Source organism: Pipistrellus hanaki (assembly GCF_964339955.1).
Source record: "Pipistrellus hanaki genome assembly, chromosome: 3".
Classification (NCBI taxonomy): domain Eukaryota; kingdom Metazoa; phylum Chordata; class Mammalia; order Chiroptera; family Vespertilionidae; genus Pipistrellus; species Pipistrellus hanaki.
Window position 1 is genome coordinate 7,001,352 of NC_140505.1, and position 26,509 is coordinate 7,027,860.

Here is a 26,509-nt window from a genome sequence, read left to right on the forward strand (position 1 = left end):
AGACCTTTTCACTCGAAATACTTAAATAATATGTAAAATGAATAGTCGGGCTCCACACTTTAAGGTTACTAGTAAATTGTAAAATAACTTGTTTTTTAGAAATATGTAATTAACTATGAAATGGACGACAGCCTGATTTTTTCCAAGAGTACCTGGCTCGGTCTCACCTTTCTGTAGGCCTGCAGCTGCCCGTCCGGAATTCCCGATGGGTATGAAACTGTTACAAGGTTTCTCCTTCCCGGTAATAAAAAGTGCAGCGGCTCAGGGACCACAATGGAGGTTCCTTTCATATATTTCAAAATGCACTTTTCCATTTCAGTCAGCTGACTATGAATTGCATCCACTAGAAATTTACGAACCCTGTGGGGGAAAACATACAAGTGCATTAACAGAAGTTACAGTGGCTCTGATAGATGAGAAATGAGTGTGGAATTAATATATCCCTAATGTGGTACCAAAAACCCCACTTGACTGGGCCAGGTTAATTAGAGGAAGTCTAACTTATAAAAGATTAAATAAACTCTGTTTCTTCTGTGTAAAGGGAAAACCTTATACTACATGTTACAGACAACCCTATTTCCTCCAAATACTTAATTACCAGATGTCTCTTACTAAAAAACAGGGAGGAAGTCACACTGAAAACTACAACCACACCCTGGATGTGCCTACATGCGACTCAGAAGTGGCCTCTGTCACGCTGGGGCAGGGTCCTCAATGACTCGGGGCAGGAGCACTCTGGAATACCTACTTCCCCCAGGCTTCTTCGGGGGCAACAGACACAACGGCATCCACCGGCAACGTCATGGTGACGTAGTGGTGTCCTCCGACTTCTCTCTCAATGACGGGGGTGACGGCGGTCTGGGAGGTGGACATCTCCAGCATGAGGTCTATGTTTACCACCTGCTGCTGTAAAGACAAACAGTCACAGTCAGCTTACGGCACAGTGAACACTAAAGATAAAAGGGCTAAGTAAAAGGACTTTTTAAGGACCGAAGCTACAGGAAGTCATTTAAACGCTCAAATCTTAACAAAAAATTGTTCTCTGCTTCAAAACAACCTGAGGAGATGTGGCCGGTGAGTGGGGAGTGAAGAGGAAGTCAGACTGACTGGGTACTGATAAACATGAGAGCTGGTATAGGTTCACCAGGGTTCATTATATTATTCTCTAGACTTAATTTAAAAAAATGCAATGAACGAGACACAATAACCACACACTGAAGGAACTTTTAAACTATGGATGCCTGCTCTAAAGACATGGAGAACTATAAACAGATATTGAATTCTATTACCAGGATTGGTTCTGTCTGGCATGAAAATACCTTTTGTATATTGAACAAATGTAGAAAAACACTGAGGCCACTGGAAGCCGGGCTTCTCACAGGGAAAAGGTTAGGAGCTGTGTGAGGCTGGAACAGAACTGGAGGAACAGACATGACTTACACAGAAAAATATGAGTGTCTGTGTGAATACGAACAGTATGGATTGTACATGTGCACGCTCCTCGGAGGAATGGCTGACTCCTGAGTTGGATCAGGGAGAGCACATGATGTGCCTGAACAGCTTGTGGAAGAAGGTAGGAGGTTCTGAAAAATAGTGTCAAAAACCGCTGGCGCTCACTTGAAGAAGTTTCTATTGGTCAAATCTTGGAAAATGAGCCTCAAATAACTAATAACAGTAACAGATGATAACTCATTGCATGAAGTAAGAATCCATGCTTCTGTGCAGATAACCCATAAATAAGGAAAAGGAAAACTCTTCCTCACAGTCTTCCTGTCATCTAATACATATAACATTTGGATATGAAATGACAGAAAAAGCGCCACTTTGCAACTATCAGCTTAACGTTGGATTCTGGCAAAAATGATCAGCTGATGCTAGAAGAGGTAGCATTTGATGAGGAAGAGGACATATACATAGTCTTGAATTACCTTCTCACGAGCTATTTCCTAATTATAAGGGGAAAAATAGTGGCAGATGCCACATTAAGTGGTTGAAGTTACTATCACCAACACCAGGGCAGCACATGCCTCTTCAATCTGGTGTGCTAAGAGAGCACAATATTACCTCTGTGGTATTCCCTCCAACAATGACAACCTGCATTTAATCAGGAGTAAGACTAAAAGAGTCTACAAAATAGCTGACCAGCCCTAACCGGTTTGGCTCAGTGGATAGAGTGTCGGCCTGCAGACTGAAGGGTCCCAGGTTCAATTTCGGTCAAGAGCATGTACCTTGGATGCAGGCACATCCCCAGTAGGGGGTGTGCAGGAGGCAGCTGATCAATGTTTCTCTCTCATTGATGTTTCTAACTCTCTGTCCCTCTCCCCTCCTCTCTGTAAAAAATTAATAAAATATATTTTTAAAAAAATAGCTGACCAGTACTCCTCAAAATGTCCAGCTCCAAATATCGGTAATTCTCAAATAATTACTTACAGCCCACGGTTTCTGTGTACACTTCAGATTGGTAAAACCAACAGCTCATGTGGACACATCACTAGTATCTGAAACATGACCCAAACCAACCTCGACTTCCATTTTTACTCAAGCAAGAAATGGTCATCCCATATCCAGTTAGTTTCCGAGTGTAATCCATGTTATCCCCCAGATTCTCTCCTAGTCTTTCCCTCCTCTCTACTGCCTTAGCTGCTAGTGTAGTTCGGCTTCTCCTGAAGTGTCCCAGGCCCACCTCTCAACCTCACGTCTACCCTATTTTCCTTTACTGGCCTGGAGAAGCACGACAGTCAAATTAATTCCACACAACTTCCTGCCTTGCAGAAGTAGCTCCATTTTTTAAAATTTCCGATATCGGGCAAAGTTTGTAGCACATGGCAGGCGGGTAGTCATTAGTATTGGTTCAAAAGCCAACAGAACTAAGAACAGTATGAAGAAAAGTAAATTATCTAGTATCTCACAGGCTTAATGTGTTACTGCCATGTTTCAAAATGAGTCCTTTTTATTTACTTTTAAATAATTTGTAAATGTGTTTAAGCTGTTTTGTTTTTGTGGGAATAAAGAAAACATTCAAAAGAGCTGAAGAGAACTATTATAATGGAACCAAAGTTTAGATATGAAAGAAGAGATATAATGCCTGGCATGTCATTTATCTTTTAAATAATTTCTAAGATCTCAACTCCAAATTCAAGGATTTAAAATGTTTACCACTAGGAAGGCAGATGATTTGCTTACCACATCTGGTAGCTTTTTGTCTTTCTTCCTCATGAATTTTCGTTTTGTATCTTCTTCCTGTTCAAATCTAAGTGTTTAACACACAAAGATGTTTAGAATATGAAATGACATTTTGGAAACATTCCTAGCAATCTTCAACCATACTCACTGGACGAAGCGCAGCAGGGTCTTACAAGCAGAGCTGTCCGTCAGTTCTCCTGGGATGGTGTTTGTGTCACTGTTAGGCCACACGTACACCGAGCTGTGGCGGATTCTGAACACCAGTGCATTCGAGGACAGCTTGGCTGACAGGTCACACAACACATGTTTTAGAGCCTTCTGGACAAAAATTTCTAAATTAAAAGAACGTAAAAAGAAGTTAATGAGAAAAAGTTTTACACTTTTCAACGTGAATGCTTCCAAACACACAAAAGTAGAAATCAAATTGGCTCCCAAATGTCCATTCCCCAGATTCAATAATTATACAAAATTGTTGCCTTTCTTTTGAAAAAACCGAGGTAAAATTTACAGGCCATAAGATTTGTTCTTAGAATGAGTACAATTCAGGTGCTTTTAGTGGATTCACAAGGTTTTACAATCATCACTCTCTAATCCACAAGATCTTGATGACCCCAAAAGAAACTCTGTACCTACCAGCAGTCATTCCTCATCCCCCCCTACACTTACTAATGGCAATCGCTAATCTATTTTTCGTCTTTACAGGTTTGTCTATTTTGGACACTTCATGTAAGTGGAATCATGTATTACATGGCCTTTTGTGTCTGGCTTCTTCCACTCAGAACAACAGTGTTAAGATTCATCTATTAAGCTCATCTTTTTTGAATTTGTACAGAGGAGTCCCATTGGTGGTGGTGTTGGAACACGTTGTCTTAAGTTTAAATCTAAGTTACATAACTTACTAACTACATGGTCTTGGACAATACATCCTACCTCCCGCACAGTTTCATGGGCAAACTGGTGAGAATCTCGGTCTAGCTCATCATCAAGTTTAGAGTGAAAAAGGAGAGCTTTTTGGCTGACCTACCGTTCGCAGTGGCTAGCTGGAAAGCTAGATCAAGGCCTCCTCTGATTCTGAAGAGTATATCCACCGTCTCTGAAATCACCTGAGGCAGATGAAGCAAAAGTCCCATTGTGAAACAAACAAACTCATCCTTATATAAATCCAAATCTGAATTTTAGGCATTCATCAACCTTGTCTTTGCAAATCATTTCACAAATTCTTCTTTTATGAAGAAAAAGAAAACGGAACAACCTAAATTCTAAAGCAGGGGTTCTCAACCTTTGTCCCACACCAGAATCACATGAGGAACTTAAACTGATTAATTGGTCTGGGGAGGGTCTGGGCATAAGAATATTTGAAAAGCTCCCCACACCAGTGATTCTCTTGTGAAAAAGCTGAGGACCACTGCTTTAAGACGTATTTCTACTTCTTTTCTTTTTTCCAGTTGTGCCACTGAGTTATAACTCAGGGTGTGTCTTTACACACTGGGCTTAAAGCTCACGGCTTTTGTTTTAATATTGCACTTCTTCAACCCAGTTATCACAACACATCGCAAGCCTGTTTCACAAGGCCAGGATGCAGATAGCTCGGCTAGTATCGAGTGCTGAGAGACCACGTTTCTACATGATGGTCAACAAGGGGCTTAAGGATGACAGGAAAACACCAATGGTAAAGAACGAGTTTAAGAAAGGAACAAAAACACTGAACTTGATATAATAATACTTGGTGGTCAAGATGATGAGAGGAAACTAAGGCATCACTAATGGTGGGAGTACGGGTTAGAACTCTTCCTAAGTCAATGTGGCAGTAAGAACCAACATTCATGGAGCAGTGAGCCTGCACTGAGAAATTTAGTCTGAGGAAATCTGCAAAACAAAGATTCAGGTATAAGGATGTTAACCTAAATGTCAACAATGGCAGGCGGGTTAAAAAATTATGAATATTATACAGCCATGAAAAAAATCATGCTTTAGAAGAATATTTCAGAGCATAGGTAAATACTTGCAACTTATAAAGGGGGAAAAGCACTTGTGAAGTGGAATCTACTACCAGTTCTTAATCTGGGTCCATATGCTGAGTTTAGGTAGCTGAAGACTTATGACCAATGACATGTGCCATTTTGTTGGGGAGAGGAGGAGGAGAACCTCGGGGAAGAGGTTTCAAAGAGTTCATCAGAGTCTCAAAACATTTCCCAAACAGGCTGACGAGCCACACTACGTAGTAAGAGTCCTATTTTGAAATAAATGAATAAGTACAAACATTTACAGAGCTCTTAAAAATGTAAATGGCACGGTGCTGAATGACTGGACATATATTAACTCCGATCCTCAGAATACGAAGTAGGCACCATTACTATTCTTGTCATTTACAAACCTCTTATCACACTTTAAAAAGAGCAACTCTTTCATTTATTTCATAAACTGTAACCTGTTGAAAAGTCATAACCTTTATCCCTATTCTACTTCTGGGAATTTATTCTAAGAAAATAATCAAGGAAGTTCAATGCAAATTGAGCTTCAGTGTTGTCCACTTATCATACTCTTGTTCATCATAGCAGAGTCCCTCCCCCCCAAAAAACCCACCTAAATAACTATCAATAAGAGGCTTGTTAAATAAAGGACAATACTACCCTACAAAACACGACGTACCCATTGGAGCAAAAAATGTTTAATGACAAAGAAAGATACTGAAGGAGATAAAAGTGAAAAAGACAGGCTTGAGCAAATTTAACTCGGTGACTTACTGTATGATAATGCACAATTGAACTAATGACTCAAGACTTTCGGTAAAACTGGAAAATTCTACAACTTCATGGGATGGCTGCGAAGATTCCATAAAGGGTTACCCGTGAAAGCACTAGATGCTCCCTAGACTTCTGAAGAAATATGATTTAAGCTGAGATCTGCAGGATGGGCAGGAATGAGTATGAGCAATTCCAAAGGAGAGATGGGGGTAGGGGTGGGGGGCGCGGCTCAGGTTGGGGAAAATCTGCTTAGACGACCAGGTAAGAGACTGGGCGGGCGGTTAGACAATGGTGACAAGGACAAGGATGGCAAGAGTCCAGAGTGAGAATGGACAGCCATGGAGATGGGACTCCATAGAGCTTGGTTACTGTGCAGGAGCTGAGAAAAGGGAGACAGATGTCAGGGATGCCGTCCAGGCTTTTGGATGCAGGACAGGGTGGCACAGGTAACGGAGGTGGGGTCCCTGGAGGGAGAGCGGGCGTGGGGGGAGAGAGGTGAGCTGGAAATTCGTCCCTTAGAACTTGCTGAGGTTGAGATACACGAGCTATCCACGTGGAGCTGTGGTCAGCAGACAGACAGAATAAAAGGCACTCGGAATAAAGGGCTAAGCTGGAGACACACATCTGGGAGGAAGCACGGGGGGTAGAGAAGCGGGTCCCAGACGGACACCGCCACCTGCAGAACCAGGGGCAGCAGGACCCGGAGGAATCACACGCGAGGGAAACCGGAAGTGTCACGTCACTGTTTCTAAGGGAAGCGAGGATTTGAAGAAAGTTGGTCATCTTTCCAAGATGCAATCCTTCTTGGAAACCTTCAAAAACGCCGAATAATCCGTCGTCCTCTCAAAATGCATTCGCAGGGAGGAGGCGCCGGAAGCGCGGGTCCAAACCGGGCCGAGGTGGGGGAAAAGGTCCTTCCGGCACCAGCGGGGAGGCCGAGGGCCCCGCAGGGCGGCCGGAGCCAAGGAGTCCCCCGCAGCTGCCATCGTGGGCCCCGGCGGGACTGGCTCCTCCGTGGGCTGTGGGGCCGCAGGCGTGGCGGCCACCGCGGTCCCAGGGGCCGGAGGCGAGCAGAGGTACTCACCATGGCTGCGACGTGGCGGCGACGGAGGCGCCCGGAGACTCAGGAGGAGGCTGGTCCGGAAGTGTCGTTATCGAGGGGCGGGGCCTCGGAAGGAGGACTACAACTCCCAGCACGCCCCGTGGCATGCGTCCAAAGGGTGTACCATTCCACAGTTCCCGGAGGATAAATAATAGGGCGGAAAGCAGAAGTCTTGTTGCAGTTCATTGTGCAACAAAGCGTATTAAAACCTAAAATGATACTTTATTGGTTGGGTCGTCCGTATCCCAACCCATGCCTAAGTCTTTCCGCGTGTTGCTCGATGAGGCTTCGAAGTCTCTACGTGTCCCCCGCAGCGTCCTTGGAATGGATTCTCCCGTCCCCCAGGCAACGCGTCACAATAAACACCCGCAGTTCGCCCAGTGCGCTGCTCGGCGCGGCGAGGTCTCTGGCGGCTCGCAGCCCTGGGCTCTCCGGCAGCTGAGCCGATCTGGTCTGGGTGGTCGGACTGAGTGCCCTTCTGAGAGGTGACTTGGTCCTCGCAGCCGCCAGGTGTTGGCCTTTAGATACCCACCTACTCTGAGCCTCCGTGGGAAATCTTTCCCCTCCTCACGTTAGCCAGAAGTTTTCAGCCCCTCCTGCACCCCCTCCCCACCCTCTCCTGCAACGCCCCACCCTCTGCTACCCCCTCCACCACCCACCCCCCACTCCCCACCCAGGCACCTTTCTCCATCCTTTCGGAGGGAGCTTGGCACGTTCTGCTTGCGTTCTACTTATGTTCAGCGGAGCTCTCCGGCGCAGCATCTATGCCTTTTAAAAAATCTCAGTTTTCTGAGCTCCTATCGAGGAGCCTTACCCCGAAGAGGGGTTTGCAATGAATTTGCTAACTAAACAAATAAAGGATTTTGTAAATGTTGCTCAAGAAGAGTTAAGTCGTGGAAAGACTCAATGCAGGAACTTCTGTTTTCCCTCTGTTGCACCAGGTGCTGTGCAGACACTGGGAATCCTATATAATAAAACGCTAATATGCAAATTGACCGAACAGAGGAATGACCGGTTGCTACGATGCACACTGACCACTAGGGGAGCAGATGCTCAATGTAGCTGCCTCCTGGTGGTCAGTGTGCTCCCACAGGGAGCACTACTTAGCCAGAACATTGTTTTGTTTGTGGCTGGAGCCTCTCCTGCTTCCACTGCAGGCAGGCTGTAGGGAGTGAGGGGTCCTGGACTGTGAGAGGAATGTCCACCTGCCGGCCTACAGGCCTAAGCCAGCAGGCGGACATCTCCCCTCACCTTCCAGGAGTCCCAGGCTGTGAGAGGGCAAGGGCCTGGCTGAGGGAACCCCCTCTGAGTGCATGAATCTGGTGCACCAGACTTATAGTATTGTGATAAAAACCAAGCTCAGACCTTGATTCCTGCCTTTGTAGAGCCAACAAGTGTGTGTGGTAAGACAATTGTAAAAGGATCTCTACACGTGGATGTAAAATGATAACCCATTAGGCAACCATGATGAGGGCATGGGAAGAGAAGCACACGTGGCTACGATAGAGGGGAAGGTTCAGTGTTAATTGCGGGAACAAAAGGGTTTGGCACGGTGAAGTACGAGTAAAGTGTGGACTTCTGTTTGTTATGTTGTTCTTTGTTTTTATCTTGGTTGGAACATTGTTCTCTCCCCCCCCCCTCCCCCCCATGAAATTTGGGAAAAAAACGCAGGACCAGAGGGTAATACCTGTATGTACTGTGCAATCTGAAAAACGAAGTTCTAATTTTCAGTACGAGGGACAGGGCAGTACCCTTAAGTCATTTGATATAAACCAGTGGTCGGCATACAGCGGCTCGAAAGCCGCATGCGGCTCTTTGGCCCCTTGAGTGCGGCTCTTCCACAGAATACCACGTGCGGGTGTGCACGCACATACAGTGCGATTGAAACCTCGTGGCCCACGCGCAGAAGGGTACTTGGCCTGGGCGAGTCTATTTTGAAGAAGTGGAGGTGACAGTCACATGTGGCTGGTGAGCCTCGGTTTGCCGACCCCTGACCCCTGACCCAAACCGAAAACACCTTCCCTAGTGAATTATGCCTTTTAAATCTAGTTTGCACTCAAAGGAAGGATGCGTTGTTTGCACAGTGTTTATACCTCACTAGAAATTATTACAGTCTTACTTTTATCATTTACAGAAGCTGACTGGCAATGCAACAAGGCCATCAGACACACGTAATTTATGGATATTCCACCTGGAAAGGCAAAGGGAGGGCTTTTGAATGCCACCAGCCTTCGCCCCACACAACAGGTTCTTTGCCCACTTAGATTGGGCCTACTGCTTTGTAGAGAACATCCACTTTCAGACTGAAGGCCATTGAGACTGAAATTTAGTGATCACCGTTTTCCTGAACATTCCCTCCTGTATGTTTCGTTGCAGGGTAAGCTTGAGCTGTCAAAGAAGTAGTCCAAAGGAACCTTTTGAGGTTACTGATACAGGCAACGCCTCCAGGAGCCGCCACAATGCCTGGCGAAGGCGGGAAATCGGATATGGAGAGGATTGGCCTCTTCAGTGAGATGGAATATATAACTGTTGGTGACAAATATGTGTCACCATTTGATCGTAAGTAGACTTGGTTTCCTCTACAGCCTAAGCGTGGGCATTTTCCGTATGGAGATTTGGTTAAATGACATTTAAATTTACTTGTTTATCCAGAGAAACACGAACACATCCACTTGCTATTCCATTTATTCACACATTCATTGGTGGATTCTTGTATGTGCCCTGACCTGCCATTGAACCTGTAACCTTGGCATATTGGGATGATGCCCTAACCAACTTAGCTACCCTGGTTAGGGCCCAAATGATATTTTTAATGGTCCATATTTTAAAGTATTAGTTCTGAAGTTGAATAAACTCGAGAAATTGCAATAGAGTTAAGAGAATTTCATTTTTTTTTTTTTTTTGCACTACCCTATCTTTAAGTATTCTCCTCGTAAGTAATTTTGTTTCTTTCCAAGAGTTCATGGCAGTTTTCTCCCAGGATATGTTTTTAGCTTTTCCCCCCTTAAATGGGACAGTCTAGTATGCAATAGTGTTTACATTTATACTTGAAAAGGCCATCTACTGTTCCTTCTTGAAAAATAAAATGCTAAATGAGTAGCCCAGGGATTTTTTTTTAGAAGAGTTATAAATAAGAGCTAAAGTAAATAACCATTTAAAATGTCTGTTAAATTGTTGGCTATTGAATGACCTCTAAGTGGCAATAAAAAAGAATACATTGATATGAAACATCTACCAAGGTATGTTATTAAATAAAATAGAAATTAAGGTGCAGAATAGTGTATATGGTATGCTGAACGCTAAAAATAAAGAGGAAAATATATGAAAATATGTATTGGAACATGCCCAATACTTACTTCTTTGGGAAACAAATTTAAAAAAATATATATTTTATTGATTTTTAACAGAGAGGAAGAGAGAGGGATAGAGAGTTAGAAACATCGATGAGAGAGAATCATTGATCAGCCGCCTCCTGCACACCTCCTACTGGGGATGTGCCTGCAACCAAGGTACATGCCCTTGACCAGAATCCAACCTGGGACCTTTCAGTTTGCAGGCCCACGCTCTGTCTACTGAGCCAAACCGGTTTCTGTGGGAAACAAATTTAATATCATGATTTCCTGTGGGAGAGGAACTGAGTGGCTAAGTGTGGGGAAGATTTATTGTACAAATATTTATACTATTGCATTTGGAACGATGTGAATATATTACTTTTCAAAAATGTAAGGCAAAAAATCAATAATACAAATTCACATTGAAATAACCAGTTGATTTAAGGATTGTTTGCACTTCAAAAAATACTTTACATCATGAAAGGACTTCTATAATTAATCCAAATTATAAAAGAAGTTCCAAATATTTATAAAAAGTCTTTTAAGAAATTACAGGGTTACTGTTTATTTAATTTGTTCTAATGATGAATATTTGAACTATTTCTTATTGTTTTTTAAAAATACATATTTTTATTGATTTCAGAGGGGAAAGGAGAGGGAGAGAGAGAGAAACATCAATGAGGAGAGAGAATCATTGATTGGTTGCCTTATACTGAGGATCGAGCCTACAATGTGATGCTCTATCCACTGAGCCAAACCAACTAGGGCAGAACTGTTTCTCGGTTTTATTATGACTGAATTGCTATGAACATTCTTGTTTATGTCTTTTAGTGCATAACGGCACTCATGTGTCGTTTCCATATACCCAGGATGGAAATTGCTTCAGTGTGGCGAACATTCTCCACTTTAACCTACACACACACACACACACACACTCTCTCTCTCTCTCTCTCTCTCTCTCTCTCTCACACACACACACACACACACACACTCACACACACACTCTCTCTCTCTCTCTCACACACACACACACACACACACGCTCACACACACACACTCTCTCACACACACACACACACACACACACACTCACACACACACTCACACACACACACACACTCTCTCTCTCTCTCTCTCACACACACACACACACACACACTCTCTCTCTCTCACACACACACACTCACACACACACACTCACACACACACTCACACACACCACACACACATGCACACACACATGCACACACACAGTTATTGACATTTCACACATACTGTTTCTCAGTTATGTAGATGGGGAAGCATTGGATTAGATAATCTCTAAGGTCTCTTCCGGTTCTGAAATTCACAGTCTACAACGTAACCCTCTCAGGTCTTGTTGTCTCCACAGCCTTTCCCACAGACTCTCAGTGGACATTTAAAACCAGTTTTAGGCCTCAAGACTTATTGGCCCATGTCACATTTTGAAACTTTTCTTTTGTTATTTTTCATGTTCTTTTATTACCAGTCAGCTCAAAATCACCATCTTCCTAATTTATTTTTAAAGGGCCATTTAATGAAGCTGCAAGCAAAAATAAACAGATGCTACCGGGGGGATCCAAAGAAATGTCAGACCTCCAGCCAGGCTACTTTGAGCCCCGTTTTGTAAGGATTTTTGAAGGTGAAGGTTACGTAAATATGAATCAAATGAGAAGAAAGCGTATGATGGAAGAATCAAAAAAAAATGTAGGAAAAGCTTTCCTTCCTAGTAGCGGAGACAAAAAATCGTAAGTGTTTGGGGAAAAACTCTTGAATACATCTGCAACTTTTCTCTAACTGAAGAGTTTACTTTTCCACAGGACTTACATATATATGATTCACTTTAATATATATATTATATATTTCATATATATATATATATATATATATATATATATATATATATATATATATATATAATTGATTTTTTTACAGAGAGGAAGGGAGAGGGAAAGAGTGTTAGAAACATCAATGAGAGAGAAACATCAACCAGCTGCCTCTTGTACACCTCCAACTGGGGATGCCCGCAACCAAGGTACATGCCCTTGACCGGAATGGAACCTGGGACCTTTCATTCCGCAAACCGACGCTCTACCACTGAGCCAAACTGGTTAGGGCTATGACTCACTTTTTATAGTATGATGTTTTGGTTATTTTGTCTTAACTGGGGATAGTTATATTGGAAGATTTAAGTTGGCAGATATTTTTTGCTAAATTGACCATCTTTATCACATTAAGTTTGGGATTATTTATGTTACTGTCCTCTATTAGTTTATTTAATAAAGGCCAACTAAATAATGAAAATAAAGTTGATAGAAAAATCTGCACATAGTCAGGGAAAAATATCACCTTGGGCCATCATATCCGTGCCCTGGCTGTTTCTTCTATTTTTGAAAAACTTTTACAAAGTATTAATAAAAAAGTGAAAGTAGGAGAAGCTTTTTTTTTTTTTTTTTTTTTTTTTTTTTTTTTTTTTTTTAATAAAGAAGTTAAATCATCAAAGATATGTTAAGAATCCTTTACATGTAATATGGTTATTTTTCCCTTTAAATAACTTTTTCCTATTTTTAAGTGTTCCCCCCATGAATGTTGACCTCTTGTGGTATTAATTGGAAATTGCTGCCTTGATCCATTAGATTATAACTACGATTTTCCACCTTTTTCATCTTATGGCAAACATAAACTAATTACTCAAATTCTGCAAACAGAGAAAAGTATTATATTTTATGCCAGTTTGACAAAAATAAATAGGTATAATTTTTTGTGTTGTTAATTCTCACCTGAGGATATTTTCCCCGTCGATTTTAGGGACAGATCCAGGGAGGGGGAGGGAGAAACGTGGATGTGAGAGGGACACGTGGGTTGGTTGCCTCCGGCATGCCCCCCCCCCTCCTTGTCACCTACTACCGGGAATCGACCTGCAACCCAGGTATGTGCCCTTGACCAGGAATCAAACCCGGATCTTTCTGTGCACAGGCTGAGGGACACTGGCCAGGGCAAAATAGGATAATATTGATTCATTTACACTGGATGGCTATTATTGTGTTGGCCAAATGTCTTTTTTTTAATGTGACCATCTGAGGGAAAAGAAGTCAGAGCCCCTGTCTAAGTCGTCAGGTTGTATATTTTAGTGCTAAATACAGCACACCACTTGAAAATTGCTGGATTATAATATTCATTTGTCAGTCAAAAAATAATAACAGTTTTGTAGTTAGAATAATTTTTCTTTTTAAATCTCTCAAGTAGGAGAAAAAAAATCTGTAATTTAGTGGATACAGAAAGTTTTCAAAAAGAGAGATTGGTAGTAGAAATAAGAAGCCGTTATACTGGTACTTATCACCAAATTATGGGACCACAGGCACTTAATAAATCTTAAATGTACTGATATTTATTGCTTGCATTAATAAGTTGAATTCTACTTAGATTATGTCTGTGGATAACTGACCTTTTATCTGCAATGTCATTGATTTGTCTCCTTATATTTTATTTTATGACATATATTCAGAAGTATCAATTAATAAAAATGAGTATTTTCTCCTAAAGGAACCTTCATTGGTAGGTCAAAGATAATAAGTAACCAATATTGATGTCTTTCTAGACTTAAAAATTTTTAATTCAAATGTATAACCAGTGTCAAGTTTTGATGATAATAAGGTTTCATTGGTCTTGGATGCCATTTACTGATTATTAAAAATTGTTTACTTCATTGATAACTTGGAAAGTAGAGACTATGACTGTTGCTAACATTAGTTATCTTATTGTGAAAATTTTATTAAAGTTAATATTTGTTAAAATAAGGAATTGGGTGGTAAATAGCTTAATGATTAAATATATATTGTGGGTCCAGAAAATTTAACATCAAAATTTTAAAAATTTGTTAAATTTTTTCTATAATAATCAGTATGAGCCCAAAAGAAGAAAGTTAGCAAAATGTCATGAGATTCATTATGCCATCAGCAGCAGAAACAATATTCATATGTTTTGAAAGTATAGTTTCCAGTGAGTGGATGGTCAGAAGTCGGCCATTTATTAGCTAATTTGTCTTAGAGTACCTAACCTCACCTCAATACACCAGAAAGTCTATTTATTGTTATGGTTAATGAGATTAATAGAAAGTATTAATCTAGAGGTTATGAATTTTGTTTATGTGAACATTTAAAATCAGCATAGCCGAAACCGGTTTGGCTCAGTGGATAGAGCATCTGCCTGCAGACTGAGAGGTCCCAGGTCGATTCTGGTCAAGGGCATGTACCTTGGTTGCAGGCACATCTCCAGCAGGGGGTGTGCAAGAGGCAGCTGGTCGATGTTTCTCTCTTATCGATGTTTCTAACTCTCTATCCCTCTCTCTCCCTTCCTCTTTGTAAAAACTAAATAAAATATATTAAAAAAAAATAAAATCAGCATAAACAGTAAAAAAATTCATCTCAAAATTTGTCTGAAACATGGAGAAAATTGGCTTAAAAACTATAATAAAAGTTTTTCTTTTTTTAATAAAGAAGTTAAATCATCAAGTTAAGTTATGTTGATATTGTTAAATTATGTTGATATTTTTCCAAAACGTATAAGGGTTCCTCCATTCATACGTAGGCGTTCTTCACGGAAGTGAATATGTTTCATTACACGTCAAATATCATATAGAGTGAGTGCACTCTTTTTTCTTACCAAAGTTAAGCAAGTCAATTGCATTGCATATGTTTTGCTCCTTTTTCAATCATTTTTACACATTGAGCTAACCTATACATAACATACAACTGCCCACGTTAACCTGCTCTGTGTTTTTATTTTGTTTTGTTTTGTTTTTTGACTGTAAGATGTGGAGTAGGAAGCTACTACGGAACCATAGGTGGCCCAGTCCCATTTTTCAGTGCACAGGCTAAACCCAGAGAAAAATATGAGGCACCTGGGAAGAATTTATACACAAGCCCTGGAAAGAAAGGAACTGGATATGGGTAAGATATATAGAATACTCTTATATCATTTGTTTTGAACTTAAAACGGTATAATTTAAAATTCCTGAACTTTGAAGTCACCTTTACTCATTTTCTTTCCTTAGCTATGCCAATGTTACGATAGGTAAACAGTTCACACACTCTGCTGATGCCTATGATGCAGCAAAATTAAATTATAAGGTAAAATAATCTACCTCAGCTTTTTTTCAACCTTTCTCATTTAGATGTCTTAGAGAATTCACTTGGGATCTAATGATGGTTTGTTTTGTTTTCCATGTTTGTATTACTTGGGCAATGGCAGGCAGGCTGATGTTTATGAATTGTGATAGTTTTACATTTCATTTTTTAAAAAATTGTCTACAGTTTTACATATGTCTCCCTCCCCCAATTAGTTCCCCTCCCCTCAGCCATTCCCCCACCGCCCCAGTGTCTGTGTCCATTGGATATGCTATATGTATGCAGACAAGTCCTTCGGTTGCTCTCTAACACCCCCTCCCTCCCCCCACCTCCCTGCCATTTGTCTCTGGATCTATTCTTGTTCATCAGTTTATGTTGATCATTATATCCTACAAATGAGTGAGATCATGTGATATTTATCTCCAGTTGGCTTATTTCACTTAGCATAACACTCTCCAGTTCCATCCATACTGTTGCAAATGGTAAAAGTTCCTTCTTTTTTATAGTGGCGTAGCATTCCATTGTGTAGATGTACCACCGTCTTCTAATCCACTCATCTGCTGATGGGCACTTAGGCCGTTCCCAAACCTTAGCTATGGTGAATTGTGCTGCTATGAACATAGGGGTGCATATGTCCTTTCTGACTGGTGTTTCTGATGTCTTGGGATATAGTCCTAGAAGTGGGATTACTGGGTCAAATAGGGGTTCCATTTTTACATTTCATTTTTGATATCTCTCAGCTCTCTCTAACTAGCTGTGGGACGTCTGTTAACTCAGCCTGATCAGATACCTTCTATTTTGAGTAGAGGAGCCATATCCTAGCCCTTAGCCATGTTCCCACTGCAGCCAAGTAGTGGGAGAACCACCACTCCATTGGGGTGAGTGATGGAATGGAGGAGTGAATATCCAGAAAGGGGAACTAGAGAATGGATGCATGCCTACAGAAGAGAGGGTGAAAGAATGGGGAAGACTCCTCACTTCATTACAGAGCAGAGATAAACACTGAACCGTAACTGTTATATGCCTTTTGCACTCACTCTATACGATATTTGACGTGTAATGAAACATATTCACTTCCGTGAAGAACGCCTACGTATGAATGGAGGAACCCTTATACGTTTTGGAAAAATATCAACATAATTTAACAATATCAACATAACTTAGAGAGCTGGTAGTAACAAAAAGTCAAATTAGTTAAATGTACCACAGTTTTTTTTAAATGTATCCCACTCATTTGTGGGATATAATGATCAACATAATTTGATGAACACATTTGTACACACTTTTAAAACATATTTTATGGATTATTTAGTTTATATAAAATTACATATAAACTGCTTTTCATCTGTAGGAATAATAATAATAATAATAATAATAATAATAATAATGCAGAATATATGAATACATGTGGCTCAGTAATTAGTCTTCCTCCTAAACTTTATGGGTATACGATACTTTTCTTTCCTCAGCATAGTAGATGGAGCTCTTTTGTTCTTACTTTCATAACTTATTATTTATAAGTGAGAAATCTTGGATTTCCTAAAATTAATTCTGGAAATAATTTTTTAAAATGTACCATTGCTTTTTCTTTTAGAATTTTAGAGATTACTCCACTGTTTTCTTGCTTGAATTGTTTCTGACAAGGTATCTGCTGTCATGTTTACTTTGTACTGCCTCTTTTCCCTCTGGTAACATTTAAAATTTTCTTTATCACTCGTTGGAGCAATTTGATTACGATGTGCCTTGGTGTAGTTTTCTCATTTTCTTATGCTTGGGGTTTATTGAGCTTCTTGGATCTGTGGATTTATAGTTCTCATTAAATTTAGGATATTTTCAGCTATTATTTATGCAGATATTTTTGCTGTTTCCCCTCTCCTCCTCCATCCTCTCCCTTCCTCTCCCCTCTCTTCTCCTCTCCTCTTCTTCCTTCCTTCCCATCTCCCTCTTCCCTCCCCTCCCCTCTGATTTGCTTGGGTACTAGGTAGCTAAAAATATTTTAATATAAGCATGTTATAATGTAAAAAGTAAGTATTCCTCATTCTCAGAAGTAAAACTGACATTTACGAAGAGCCTACCATATGCCAGTACTTTAGACACAGAATCTCAATCTTTACAGCAGCATGCCTGGGGGCGGGGGTGGGTGGTGGGTATTATCCTCATTTAGGCTTGAAAATGTGGCACTGAAAGGCCCCAGAGTCCCCAAGAAATGCTGAAAAACCGGAGGGAGTTAGAGTTTGAACTGGAGACCAATCTCTTGTTACCATATCATATCACCCAGAGAGTTAATAGAGATTTGCTCAGATGACCAATAGGTCTCTATACCTCAAATAAATTGATATCCATAACGAACAATCATAGTTGATCTTGTTCGTAAGTAAGCATGTCTTTAGTTATCATAAAAACAGAACACAACAAAGGAATTTTGTTTGAAAAATGTGAGCCTAGCAGTGTCTATTTTAAAAACCTATGTGTTTCTATTAAAATGTGAAAGAAGATTTGACTCTCCGTTATTATCAGTCGGAGTAATTTATGCTACATATTTCTAACTCTTTGATTCACAGAAAGAGAATGAAGAGCACCATCGTTTACTCAAAGGGGGGCCTTTCAGGTTAAACCTTTACCCAAAAGAATATTTTGATACCAATCCTTATTTTTCTGAGATGTCTTTACCTCCCATTAAGAAAGTAGAGAAGAAAGAAGTAGTCCCAAGCCCTTTTAAGCCCTCTTCCCCTGGTAAAAAGGTAAGTTAAGAGTTTTAGAATGAAAAAATATTAAGTGTTTATTATTATTATTATTTTTTAATATTAAGCATTTTAAAGAAATAGTGCCTCTTGCTGTCAAATTGTTTTGTTGCCCAATAAACAATAAACTTTTGCTTTGTAGTCACGCCAAGAATCATGAAACCAGTTTTTAGAAAGTTATGAAAAGTCATAAAGTATGGCCAGTGTGTGGGAATAAGGAAGCTCTTACAATGATTATTAATCAGTTCACATATAGTTGAGCTTACAGTTGATTTTTCTAAGGGCCTCTCTAGATCTTATCATTTTTCTCAAAATCATAAAAAGCCAGGCCATCTTTTAGTTTTTGAAATGAATGAGATGAATTTTCTCACTTTGCTGAAGTTTACAAGCTTGAATAAAAATGGAAATGCTTCTTTTAATTTATAAACCTTGGTTTATACATTTCCTCCTTCTGTGAATTGCCTGTTTACTTTTCCTGCAGATTTTCTAGAAGGATATTTGTAAGATCTTTTTGTATGCTAAGGATATTGTTCTGTTTTCATCTGTGTTAATATATATGTATATATACAATATATGTATATATGTGTGTGTGTGTATGTATATGTGTGTGTATATATATATATATATATATATATATATATATATATAGAATGTTTTCCTTTGATTATGGTATTTTGTGCTATTCAGAAATTTAGTAATTTGATGCAGTCAAACTTAAGCATTTGCATTTTAATATGAGAGAACTTTTAGAATTACAGTGTCTTAACCCCATGAAATTGCTGGTAGGGAGACTTTTTGCTGGTATCTGAATGAAGCTATTAAAATAGACATCTTTCTTTAAATGTAAAACCAACTCCATAGACAATACAAAATATGTATAAACTTGACCATCGGATATTTTTAAGAAGCCTTTTCCAAAACCACATAAAATGGTCTCATTTTGATTTGCAGGCTGGCGGAATGAAGGCAGGAACGTTTGACCCTTACCCTACACATTCTACTGACCCGTATAGAGCTAAATCAGAAAAACCCAGCAAAATTGCGAAGGTTTTCCACCCTCCAGGAGGACCAAAAAGCAGACCAATCGAAAGTATAATGACTTTGAATGTCAAAAGGTAGTATTCTGTTACATTTACTTCCTCAACCAAGAACAATGATTTTCAACTTTCAGATTTCCTCAAAACCATGTCTTTGATTTGTACACTCTTTTAAAAATGACAAATTTGGGTGATTTTAGAAATCTCAGCTCTTTCCACATACCTTCCCTCCCTTGTAGAAGTTATTTCCCATCTGAAATTCCCAATTGAAAAAGCTTAATTTATGTACCAAACTATTCTGTCCATAATTTTTAAAAAAATCTATTACTTTATTTTTAAAAAATATATTTCATTGATTTTTTTACAGAGAGGAAGGGAGAGGAATAGAGAGTTAGAAACATCGTTGAAAGAGAAACATCAATCAGCTGCCTCTTGCACACCCCACACTGGGAATGTGCCCATAACCAAGGTGTATATATATTATATATATATCTATCTTGACCGGAATCAAACCTGGGATCCCTCAGTCCGCAGGCCGAAGCTCTATCCACTGAGCCAAACCGGTTAGGGATGTCCATAATTTTTAAAGCAAATCTGAAGCATCTTCTTATAAGTCACTGGAAACTGCTTAGGTATTTATTGTCCAGTTAGCTGCACATGTTAGCACTGTTCTCTGAGAGAGTTTTTGACCTTGTTATCGGCTCTCAGAAGAATCCTGGTGACACAACGTTTCTGTTCTTAACTTTGAAATAATCTCCATTTTATGAAAACTGTAAATACTCCCCTTTCTAAAAAAAAAATAAAAAAAAATGCTATTGACATCAACTTGATAAAACTTTGAGGAAAAACATGTTACAAAAGTATCTTAAAATTTCAAAGTTATCCCGGTTTTGAGCACTCTGAAAATTGAGAAGTTCTCAGGAGCTCAGAACCTACATTAGAAAATGGGTTTCATTTGTGTGTGTGTGTGTGTGTGCAATATCATAAAGAAGTGAAATAATTTATTTCTGTCTGTTCACTGAAAATGTTTTAATGCCAGTGAAATGAATTCACATATTTCTGACTTCAATGCAATCCTGCGATGGATTAGATAAAGGACACCAAATTCATGTTCTTTCATAAAAGACACGAGCAAGTACACCCTATTATTTGTAGACGGTGATTGCGACACCGACATCATTATTACATCACAAAAATAGAATTGCCCTTTCACATTTATGTAATTTAACTGTCTACCGGAGGGTTTTCTGAGTCCTTTTCATCCAGAGCACAGGCCTGAGAGAGTCCTGTGTGTGCCCTAGCGAATAAGTTTGGACAGAAAAGAGCAACTGAATGTTGCTTTGAAAAATCGGAAGTTTATCTTCTGTTTAGTAATTTTGAGTTTATTGAGATCTCTTTCTTTTACCTTATCCCAAATATTACCTTAAATCAAGTTTAAGTTCCTTTTACCCTAATATTAAAACTAGTAAATCTCTGGATCATAGTGCTTAAAATTGGTCCCATAAATCAATCCTCCCTAAATGACATTTAAACATATTTTTTTTTGGTTTATTTAAAGTGAAGCTTTTTAATTTGGTGAGGAAATGTGGTTTTGGATTGTTCATTTTTTAAATTATAAAACATTTTTATAAGAATCTACAGATACATTACCTGTACCTATACAATTAAATGGACGTTTATTTTCTAATTTTAGGGCATTGAATATGAAGAACTACAAGAATACTTCAATACCATCCTTTTAGGCTCTGGAAGACAAGTAGCTTTCATTATCAAGTGCAAATTATTTGAAAAAATATAAGATGTTGTAGGATAGATAACCCAAACATTTAAAAGTTATTTAATCCTACCACTCTAATACTCTTGTCTTAGTAAGTACTATTAATGAATAAATATCATTTGCTGATAATTTGATTGCTGGTATGTGTTTCTCCCCCCCCCCCCAATTTATTTTTTATTGATTTCAGAGAGGAAGGGAGAGGGAGGGATAGAAACATCCGTGGTGAGAGAGAATCATTGAGCAGCTGCCTCCTGTAGGCCCCACACTGGGGATGGAGCCTGCAGCTGGGGCCTGTGCCCTGACTTGGAATCGAACTGTGACTTCCTGGTTCATAGGTTGACACTCAACCACTGAGCCAAGGCCAGCTGGGCTGGCATGTGCTTTTGAGAATATAATGTTTAGAACTTCTGTACAGTTTTGAAGTGTAGTGTCTCAATTGAAAGTTCGTACTCCTGATGTGAGAAAGGGATGTGGGGGAGGGGAATGTGGAGGCCGAGGAGGGGGACAAAGGACACAGTAAATCCTTAACTTGGAGGTGAAAACTGGATGGGTAGCTATCAAGTGTCAGCCTATGGAAGCATTCCCATCCAAGATAACTAGGGATCCATTCATAGTTCAGAGAGTCACTTGCGCTTTATACAGTGAGGCAGATGTCTCCGTTTCTGGGGCACCGTGCCTTCCATTCATGACCTCTAAAGCATCACCCAGTGCGGCCCCCGGGGGAGCGGGGGGAAGGGAGCACAGGGAACACACTTTTACTTCATTATTTTATAAAACTGACAAACTGACAAGGCGGATGGAGGTGGTCTTGGTGTCCTCTCTGCCCCTCCCCTGGCTAGCGCCCTCTTGTTTCCAAGTTCTCTCTTCTGCACTCACTTTTCAAACTACCTGTTGTTAAAAGATACAATTGAAACACATCACTATAATTCACCATGTGGTCTATCATTAGTCCTCATTGATTTTAGGGGCGGTGGTCGTGTTTGTAATATAAAAGAGAAATTTACAGTATCTATTAATGTAATGCATTGGGGAAGTTTTTTTTTCTTTCTTTTTCTAATGATCTTTATCCCTTCTTTTTTTATTTTTAAAATTTTTATTTAAAAAATATATATTTTATTGATTTTTTTTTTTTTTTTTTTTTATAGAGAGAGGAAGAGAGCTAGAAACATTGATGAGAGAGAAACATCGATCAGCTGCCTTCTGCACATCCCCTATTGGGGATGTGCCCTCAAACAAGGTACATGCCCTTGACCAGAATGGAACCTGGGACCCTTCAGTCCACAGGCCGACGCTCTATCCACTGAGCCAAACCGGTTTCCGCTTAAAATTTATCTTTATTGTTGAAAGTATTATACAATAGATGTCCCCTTTCCCTCCTTGGCCCTCCTGACCCCACACCACCCCCGCTCAGGTCTTCACCGCACTATTGTCTGTGTCCATGGGTTATACATATATGCATATTTCCCTCTGAGATTATCAGTCTGTTTCCTGTTTCTATGTCTCTGAATCTATTTTGTTCATAAGTTTATTTAAAAAAAATATATATTTTTATTTATTTCAGAGAGGGAGAGAGAGATAGAGAGAGAGAGATAGATAAAAACATCAATGATGAGAGAGAATCATTGATCGGCTACCTCCTGCAAGCCCCCTACTGGAGATCCAGCCTGCAACTTGGGGCATGTGCCCTGACCAGGAATTGAACCCTAACCTCCTGGTTCCTGGGTGGACGTTCAACCACTGAGCACACAGCCGGGCAGGAAATTATTTTTGGTTCACGGTGCTTTCTTAGGCTTGTCCTTCTGCCATCCTAGGTTTCTCAGAACTGGAAGTCAGAATGCACAGAGGCTGCAGTGCCCTTCATTTGGACCCATTTTTATCCCAATGGGGGAAACTGTGTCAATCCAGGTATAAATCTGGCTTTTAAAGGGATTGCAGATGGCACAGAGAACTCCTGTTGTCAAATGTACACATTTGTATTGTCTTGCCTCATAACTGTTTACTCTTTTCTAAAAGAATATTTAAAATTATTTCCTATCCAAAGTATAATGCAGATTGAACATCTTAAAGGCATTATCAAGGGTATAAATGTAACTCAAAGGGGAATACGTGTGTCTTCAGAATGGGAGTCGTTTTAACAGGAGCATAAATTGCATAAAATTCATACAGTTGAACATTGATAAATCTTACCCAACAGGTATTACATACATGTTCTTTTGAGAGAGTGGCTTATAATTTCAGGTATTAGTAAGACCTAAATAATTGCTCACTTTACCTCTGCCTTCATTAGCTGTAGCTTTTATTAATGTGCCTCTCCTAGCAACACGTACTTTGTGAAACATTCACAGGTGGGAATCTGTTCCTAATTAAGATGTTTAAGATGATGGAAGAACACACATACATACACTTTGTTTGAGGGTGATTTATTTGTGATGACCATTGACTTTTTATTTTATTTTTTATTTACCATTATTGACTCTCCTTTCAATTTTGGAAATATAACATTAGGTAGTTTCCTGTGAAATAACTTTTCTTCCCCAAAGTCAAACATGAGGAATTAAGACACATGGTCACTGACATCTTATCTCTCGATGACTGGAGCATCTAGTGATATGCGGGCCCATTATGATGCCTGTATGACTTCAGTAGCTTTCTGCATCCACCATCAGTGAATAATGGAAAAATAAGCTTGCTTAGAAGCCATTGATGTCTGCCATGAGTCATCCAACCATACCAATGTAAGACTCAAAATGGAAACAAAGATTGAGGGTGCTAACCTGTGCAAGAATGGCTTAATTTTAAGAGACTTTTAGGTCAACAAGAAACTCCACTGGGAGAAAGTTAAGCAGCAGCACACCGTATCTTCTGGAAGTCTTACCTTGCGTCTTTAGAGGCTGATTTTTGAACAAAGCAATGTAATTGGTTATACTCTAGTGAGACTGATAAGGAAAAAAGAAGTAACCCCAAATTACCAATGTCAGAAATTAAAGACGGGATGTCACCAAATGTCCTCTGGATATTACAAAGATAATAAGGAAAATTATAGACAACTGTATGTCAATACATTTGAGAACTTCTATCTATGGACAAGATTATCAGAGCCTACCAATAATCAAAGCTGGTTTAAGAATATAAAATCTGAAGTGTTCCATACCTAATCATGAAATTTGTTTTGTAATGTAAACCTTCCCATTTGGGAGACTGCAGGCCATTTGGTGAATTCTGTTATGTATTGAAGGAAGAGATAACATCAATAATGCCAACCCTACATGAATCCTTTCAGAAAACAGAGGAGAAGGGAACACGTTTTATGAGGCCAGATTTCCTTGGTACCAAACCAGATAAAGACATTAAAAGAGAAAAGACAAAAAAGATGGAGACCAATATCTTTCTGAGCACCAAGAAATCCTTAACCAAATATTGTCAAATTGAACCCAAGAGTGTATGTTAAAAGGATAATAGATGACCTAGTGGGGTTTATTCCAGCAATGCCAAGTTAGTATAATGTTCCAACATTAATCAATGGAATTACCATATTCACAGATCAAAGGGGAAAAAGACACTTCAATAAATGCAGGAAAAGCACTTGGTAAAACTCAACAAGTTTATGTAGCAAGTAGTCTTGGGAGATACACTGTCTTGTTCTGGAGCAGAGGGCAGGTTTGCTTTTAGCCTTGGAAGCTAGAGTTAGTGACTCCGTGGAGCAGGGGCAGATATGCTAACTGACCTGTATAATTAAGGTAATGTTAGAGCAAAGGACAGGTATGCTGACTGCACTTAAACAATACTAGAGGCCTGGTGCACGAGATTCATGCATGGAATAGGGTCCCTAGGCCTGGCAGGGGCCTTCCTTCTTTCCGGCCACCCCCTGGTGGTCAGTGCATGTCATAGTGAGCGATCAAACTCCCGGTCTCCTGGTTGAACTCCTAAGGGGACACTTCATATTATATAATCTGGGTTCCCTAACCTCAGAGCTCTCTCTTGCAATAGAACTGACTGTGGTCCTTTTCATGCTGTTTATAGGAATTGGGCCTTGGAGAACCAGTGCAAAAAAAAAAAAGCTAATATTCTAGCTACTGCTGCTGCTGTAACAAAATGTCTTTTAGCCAAGACTGGTTTGGCTCAGTGGATAGAGCGTCGGCCTGCAGACTGAAAGGTCCCAGGTTCGATTCCAGTAAAGGGCATGTACCTTGGTTGCGACCACATCCCCTGTAAGGGGTGTGCAAGAAGCAGCTGATCAATGATTCTCTCTCATCGATATTTCTAACTCTCTATCCCTCTTTCTTCCTCTCTGTAAAAAAATCAATAAAATATAAAAAACAAAACAAAAAACAAACAAACAAACAAAAAACCAAACTGTCCTTTACCTCTGACCCACGTGTCTCATGAATTCCACTAGATCTCATGGAACTGTGAGGCTACAAGTTGGGTGACACCTCATACTGTTTACAGTTCTGAAATATAGATGTAATATGTAGTATATAATATACAATGTATAATATATAACATGTAATGTATAACATATATATAAAATTCCAATTTCTAATTAAAAACTAGTCTACTGTAATAAATTACAGAGTAAATGTAGTCATATATAACAGCACATTAAAATTATTTTGTAGACAAAAAGTTCTTGCACAAAGGATGTTGAAACATTGATTTTATAAATTTATTTACATCTCTTGGATGGAAGCAATTGATACAGTTTACTTGGAATTCCTGGGAAGAAAGAAGAATTTGTTTTAAGGTGGGAGTGCTGCATATACTTCAGAAAAAATAAAAATAAAAAACCCCTGCTCCCTCCCAAAGTTGCTTTGTGCATAGACAATGCATAGGATATGAATAAAATAACATGAATGTTATAAAAAAGAGCAAAACCTGTAAATAATTCTAATATATAATAAATTGGATACAAATCCTACAAAACTAAATTGTATTCATCTTAAAAGTTCCCTTCTTTATACATATATATATATATATATATATATAATATATTTTATTGATTTTTTTACAGAGAGGAAGGGAGAGAGATAGAGAGTTAGAAACATTGAAGAGAGAGAGTCATTGATCAGTTGCCTCTTGCACATCCCCTACTGGGGATGTGCCCACAACCAAGGTACATGCCCTTGACCGGAATCGAACCTGAGACCCTTCAGTCCGCAGGCTGATACTCTATCTACTGAGCCGAACCGGTTTTGGCTAAAAATATATTTTTATTGATTTCAGAGAGGAAGGGAAAGGGAGAGAGAGAGAAACATCAATGATGAGAGAGAATCATTGATCGGCTGCCTCCTGCACATCCCCCACTTGGGGTCAAGCCCTCAACCCAGGCATGTGCCCTGACAGGGAACTGAACAGCATACTGAACCTGCTTTATAGTTCAACTAGAGGCCTGGTGCACGAAATTTGTGCGTGATTGGGGGTTGAGGGGGGTGGTGTCCCTTAGCCCAGC

The 26,509-nt window shown here is 39.6% G+C and overlaps 2 protein-coding genes across 7 annotated transcripts in view; one reads left to right on the plus strand and one right to left on the minus strand.

Moving 5' to 3' along the window:
- UFSP2 (UFM1 specific peptidase 2) overlaps positions 1–7,085 on the minus strand; it is a 16,318-nt gene extending 9,233 nt beyond the window's left edge. For 2 of the 3 annotated variants that reach the window (XR_014794497.1, XM_084877727.1), the window contains exons 1-6: positions 7,012–7,085; positions 4,208–4,286; positions 3,332–3,515; positions 3,184–3,250; positions 749–906; positions 168–360 (exon numbers count right to left, since the gene is read on the minus strand). Coding sequence is in view for 2 of the 3 variants with exons in the window: in XM_084877727.1 (XP_084733853.1) it covers positions 168–360; positions 749–906; positions 3,184–3,250; positions 3,332–3,515; positions 4,208–4,286; positions 7,012–7,014 (684 nt within the window). In the remaining variant the exon portion in view is untranslated. The remainder of the gene's footprint in view (positions 1–167; positions 361–748; positions 907–3,183; positions 3,251–3,331; positions 3,516–4,207; positions 4,287–7,011) is intronic. The other variant, XM_084877728.1, reaches the window with a different exon arrangement.
- Positions 7,044–21,187, plus strand: CFAP96 (cilia and flagella associated protein 96). Of its 4 annotated transcripts, none has more exons than XM_084877735.1 (8): positions 7,044–7,147; positions 9,406–9,588; positions 11,908–12,127; positions 15,191–15,328; positions 15,433–15,508; positions 18,067–18,246; positions 19,198–19,361; positions 20,977–21,187. In XM_084877735.1, exons 2-8 carry the CDS (start codon positions 9,489–9,491, stop codon positions 21,023–21,025), a joined length of 927 nt encoding a protein of 308 aa, XP_084733861.1. In that variant the 5' UTR covers positions 7,044–7,147; positions 9,406–9,488; the 3' UTR covers positions 21,026–21,187. The 4 variants fall into 4 exon arrangements, with proteins under 4 accessions (XP_084733861.1, XP_084733862.1, XP_084733859.1 ...); XM_084877733.1 differs by lacking the exon at positions 7,044–7,147 and adding an exon at positions 7,378–7,514; XM_084877734.1 differs by lacking the exon at positions 7,044–7,147 and adding an exon at positions 7,408–7,539.
- The last annotated feature ends 5,322 nt before the right edge of the window (positions 21,188–26,509 follow it).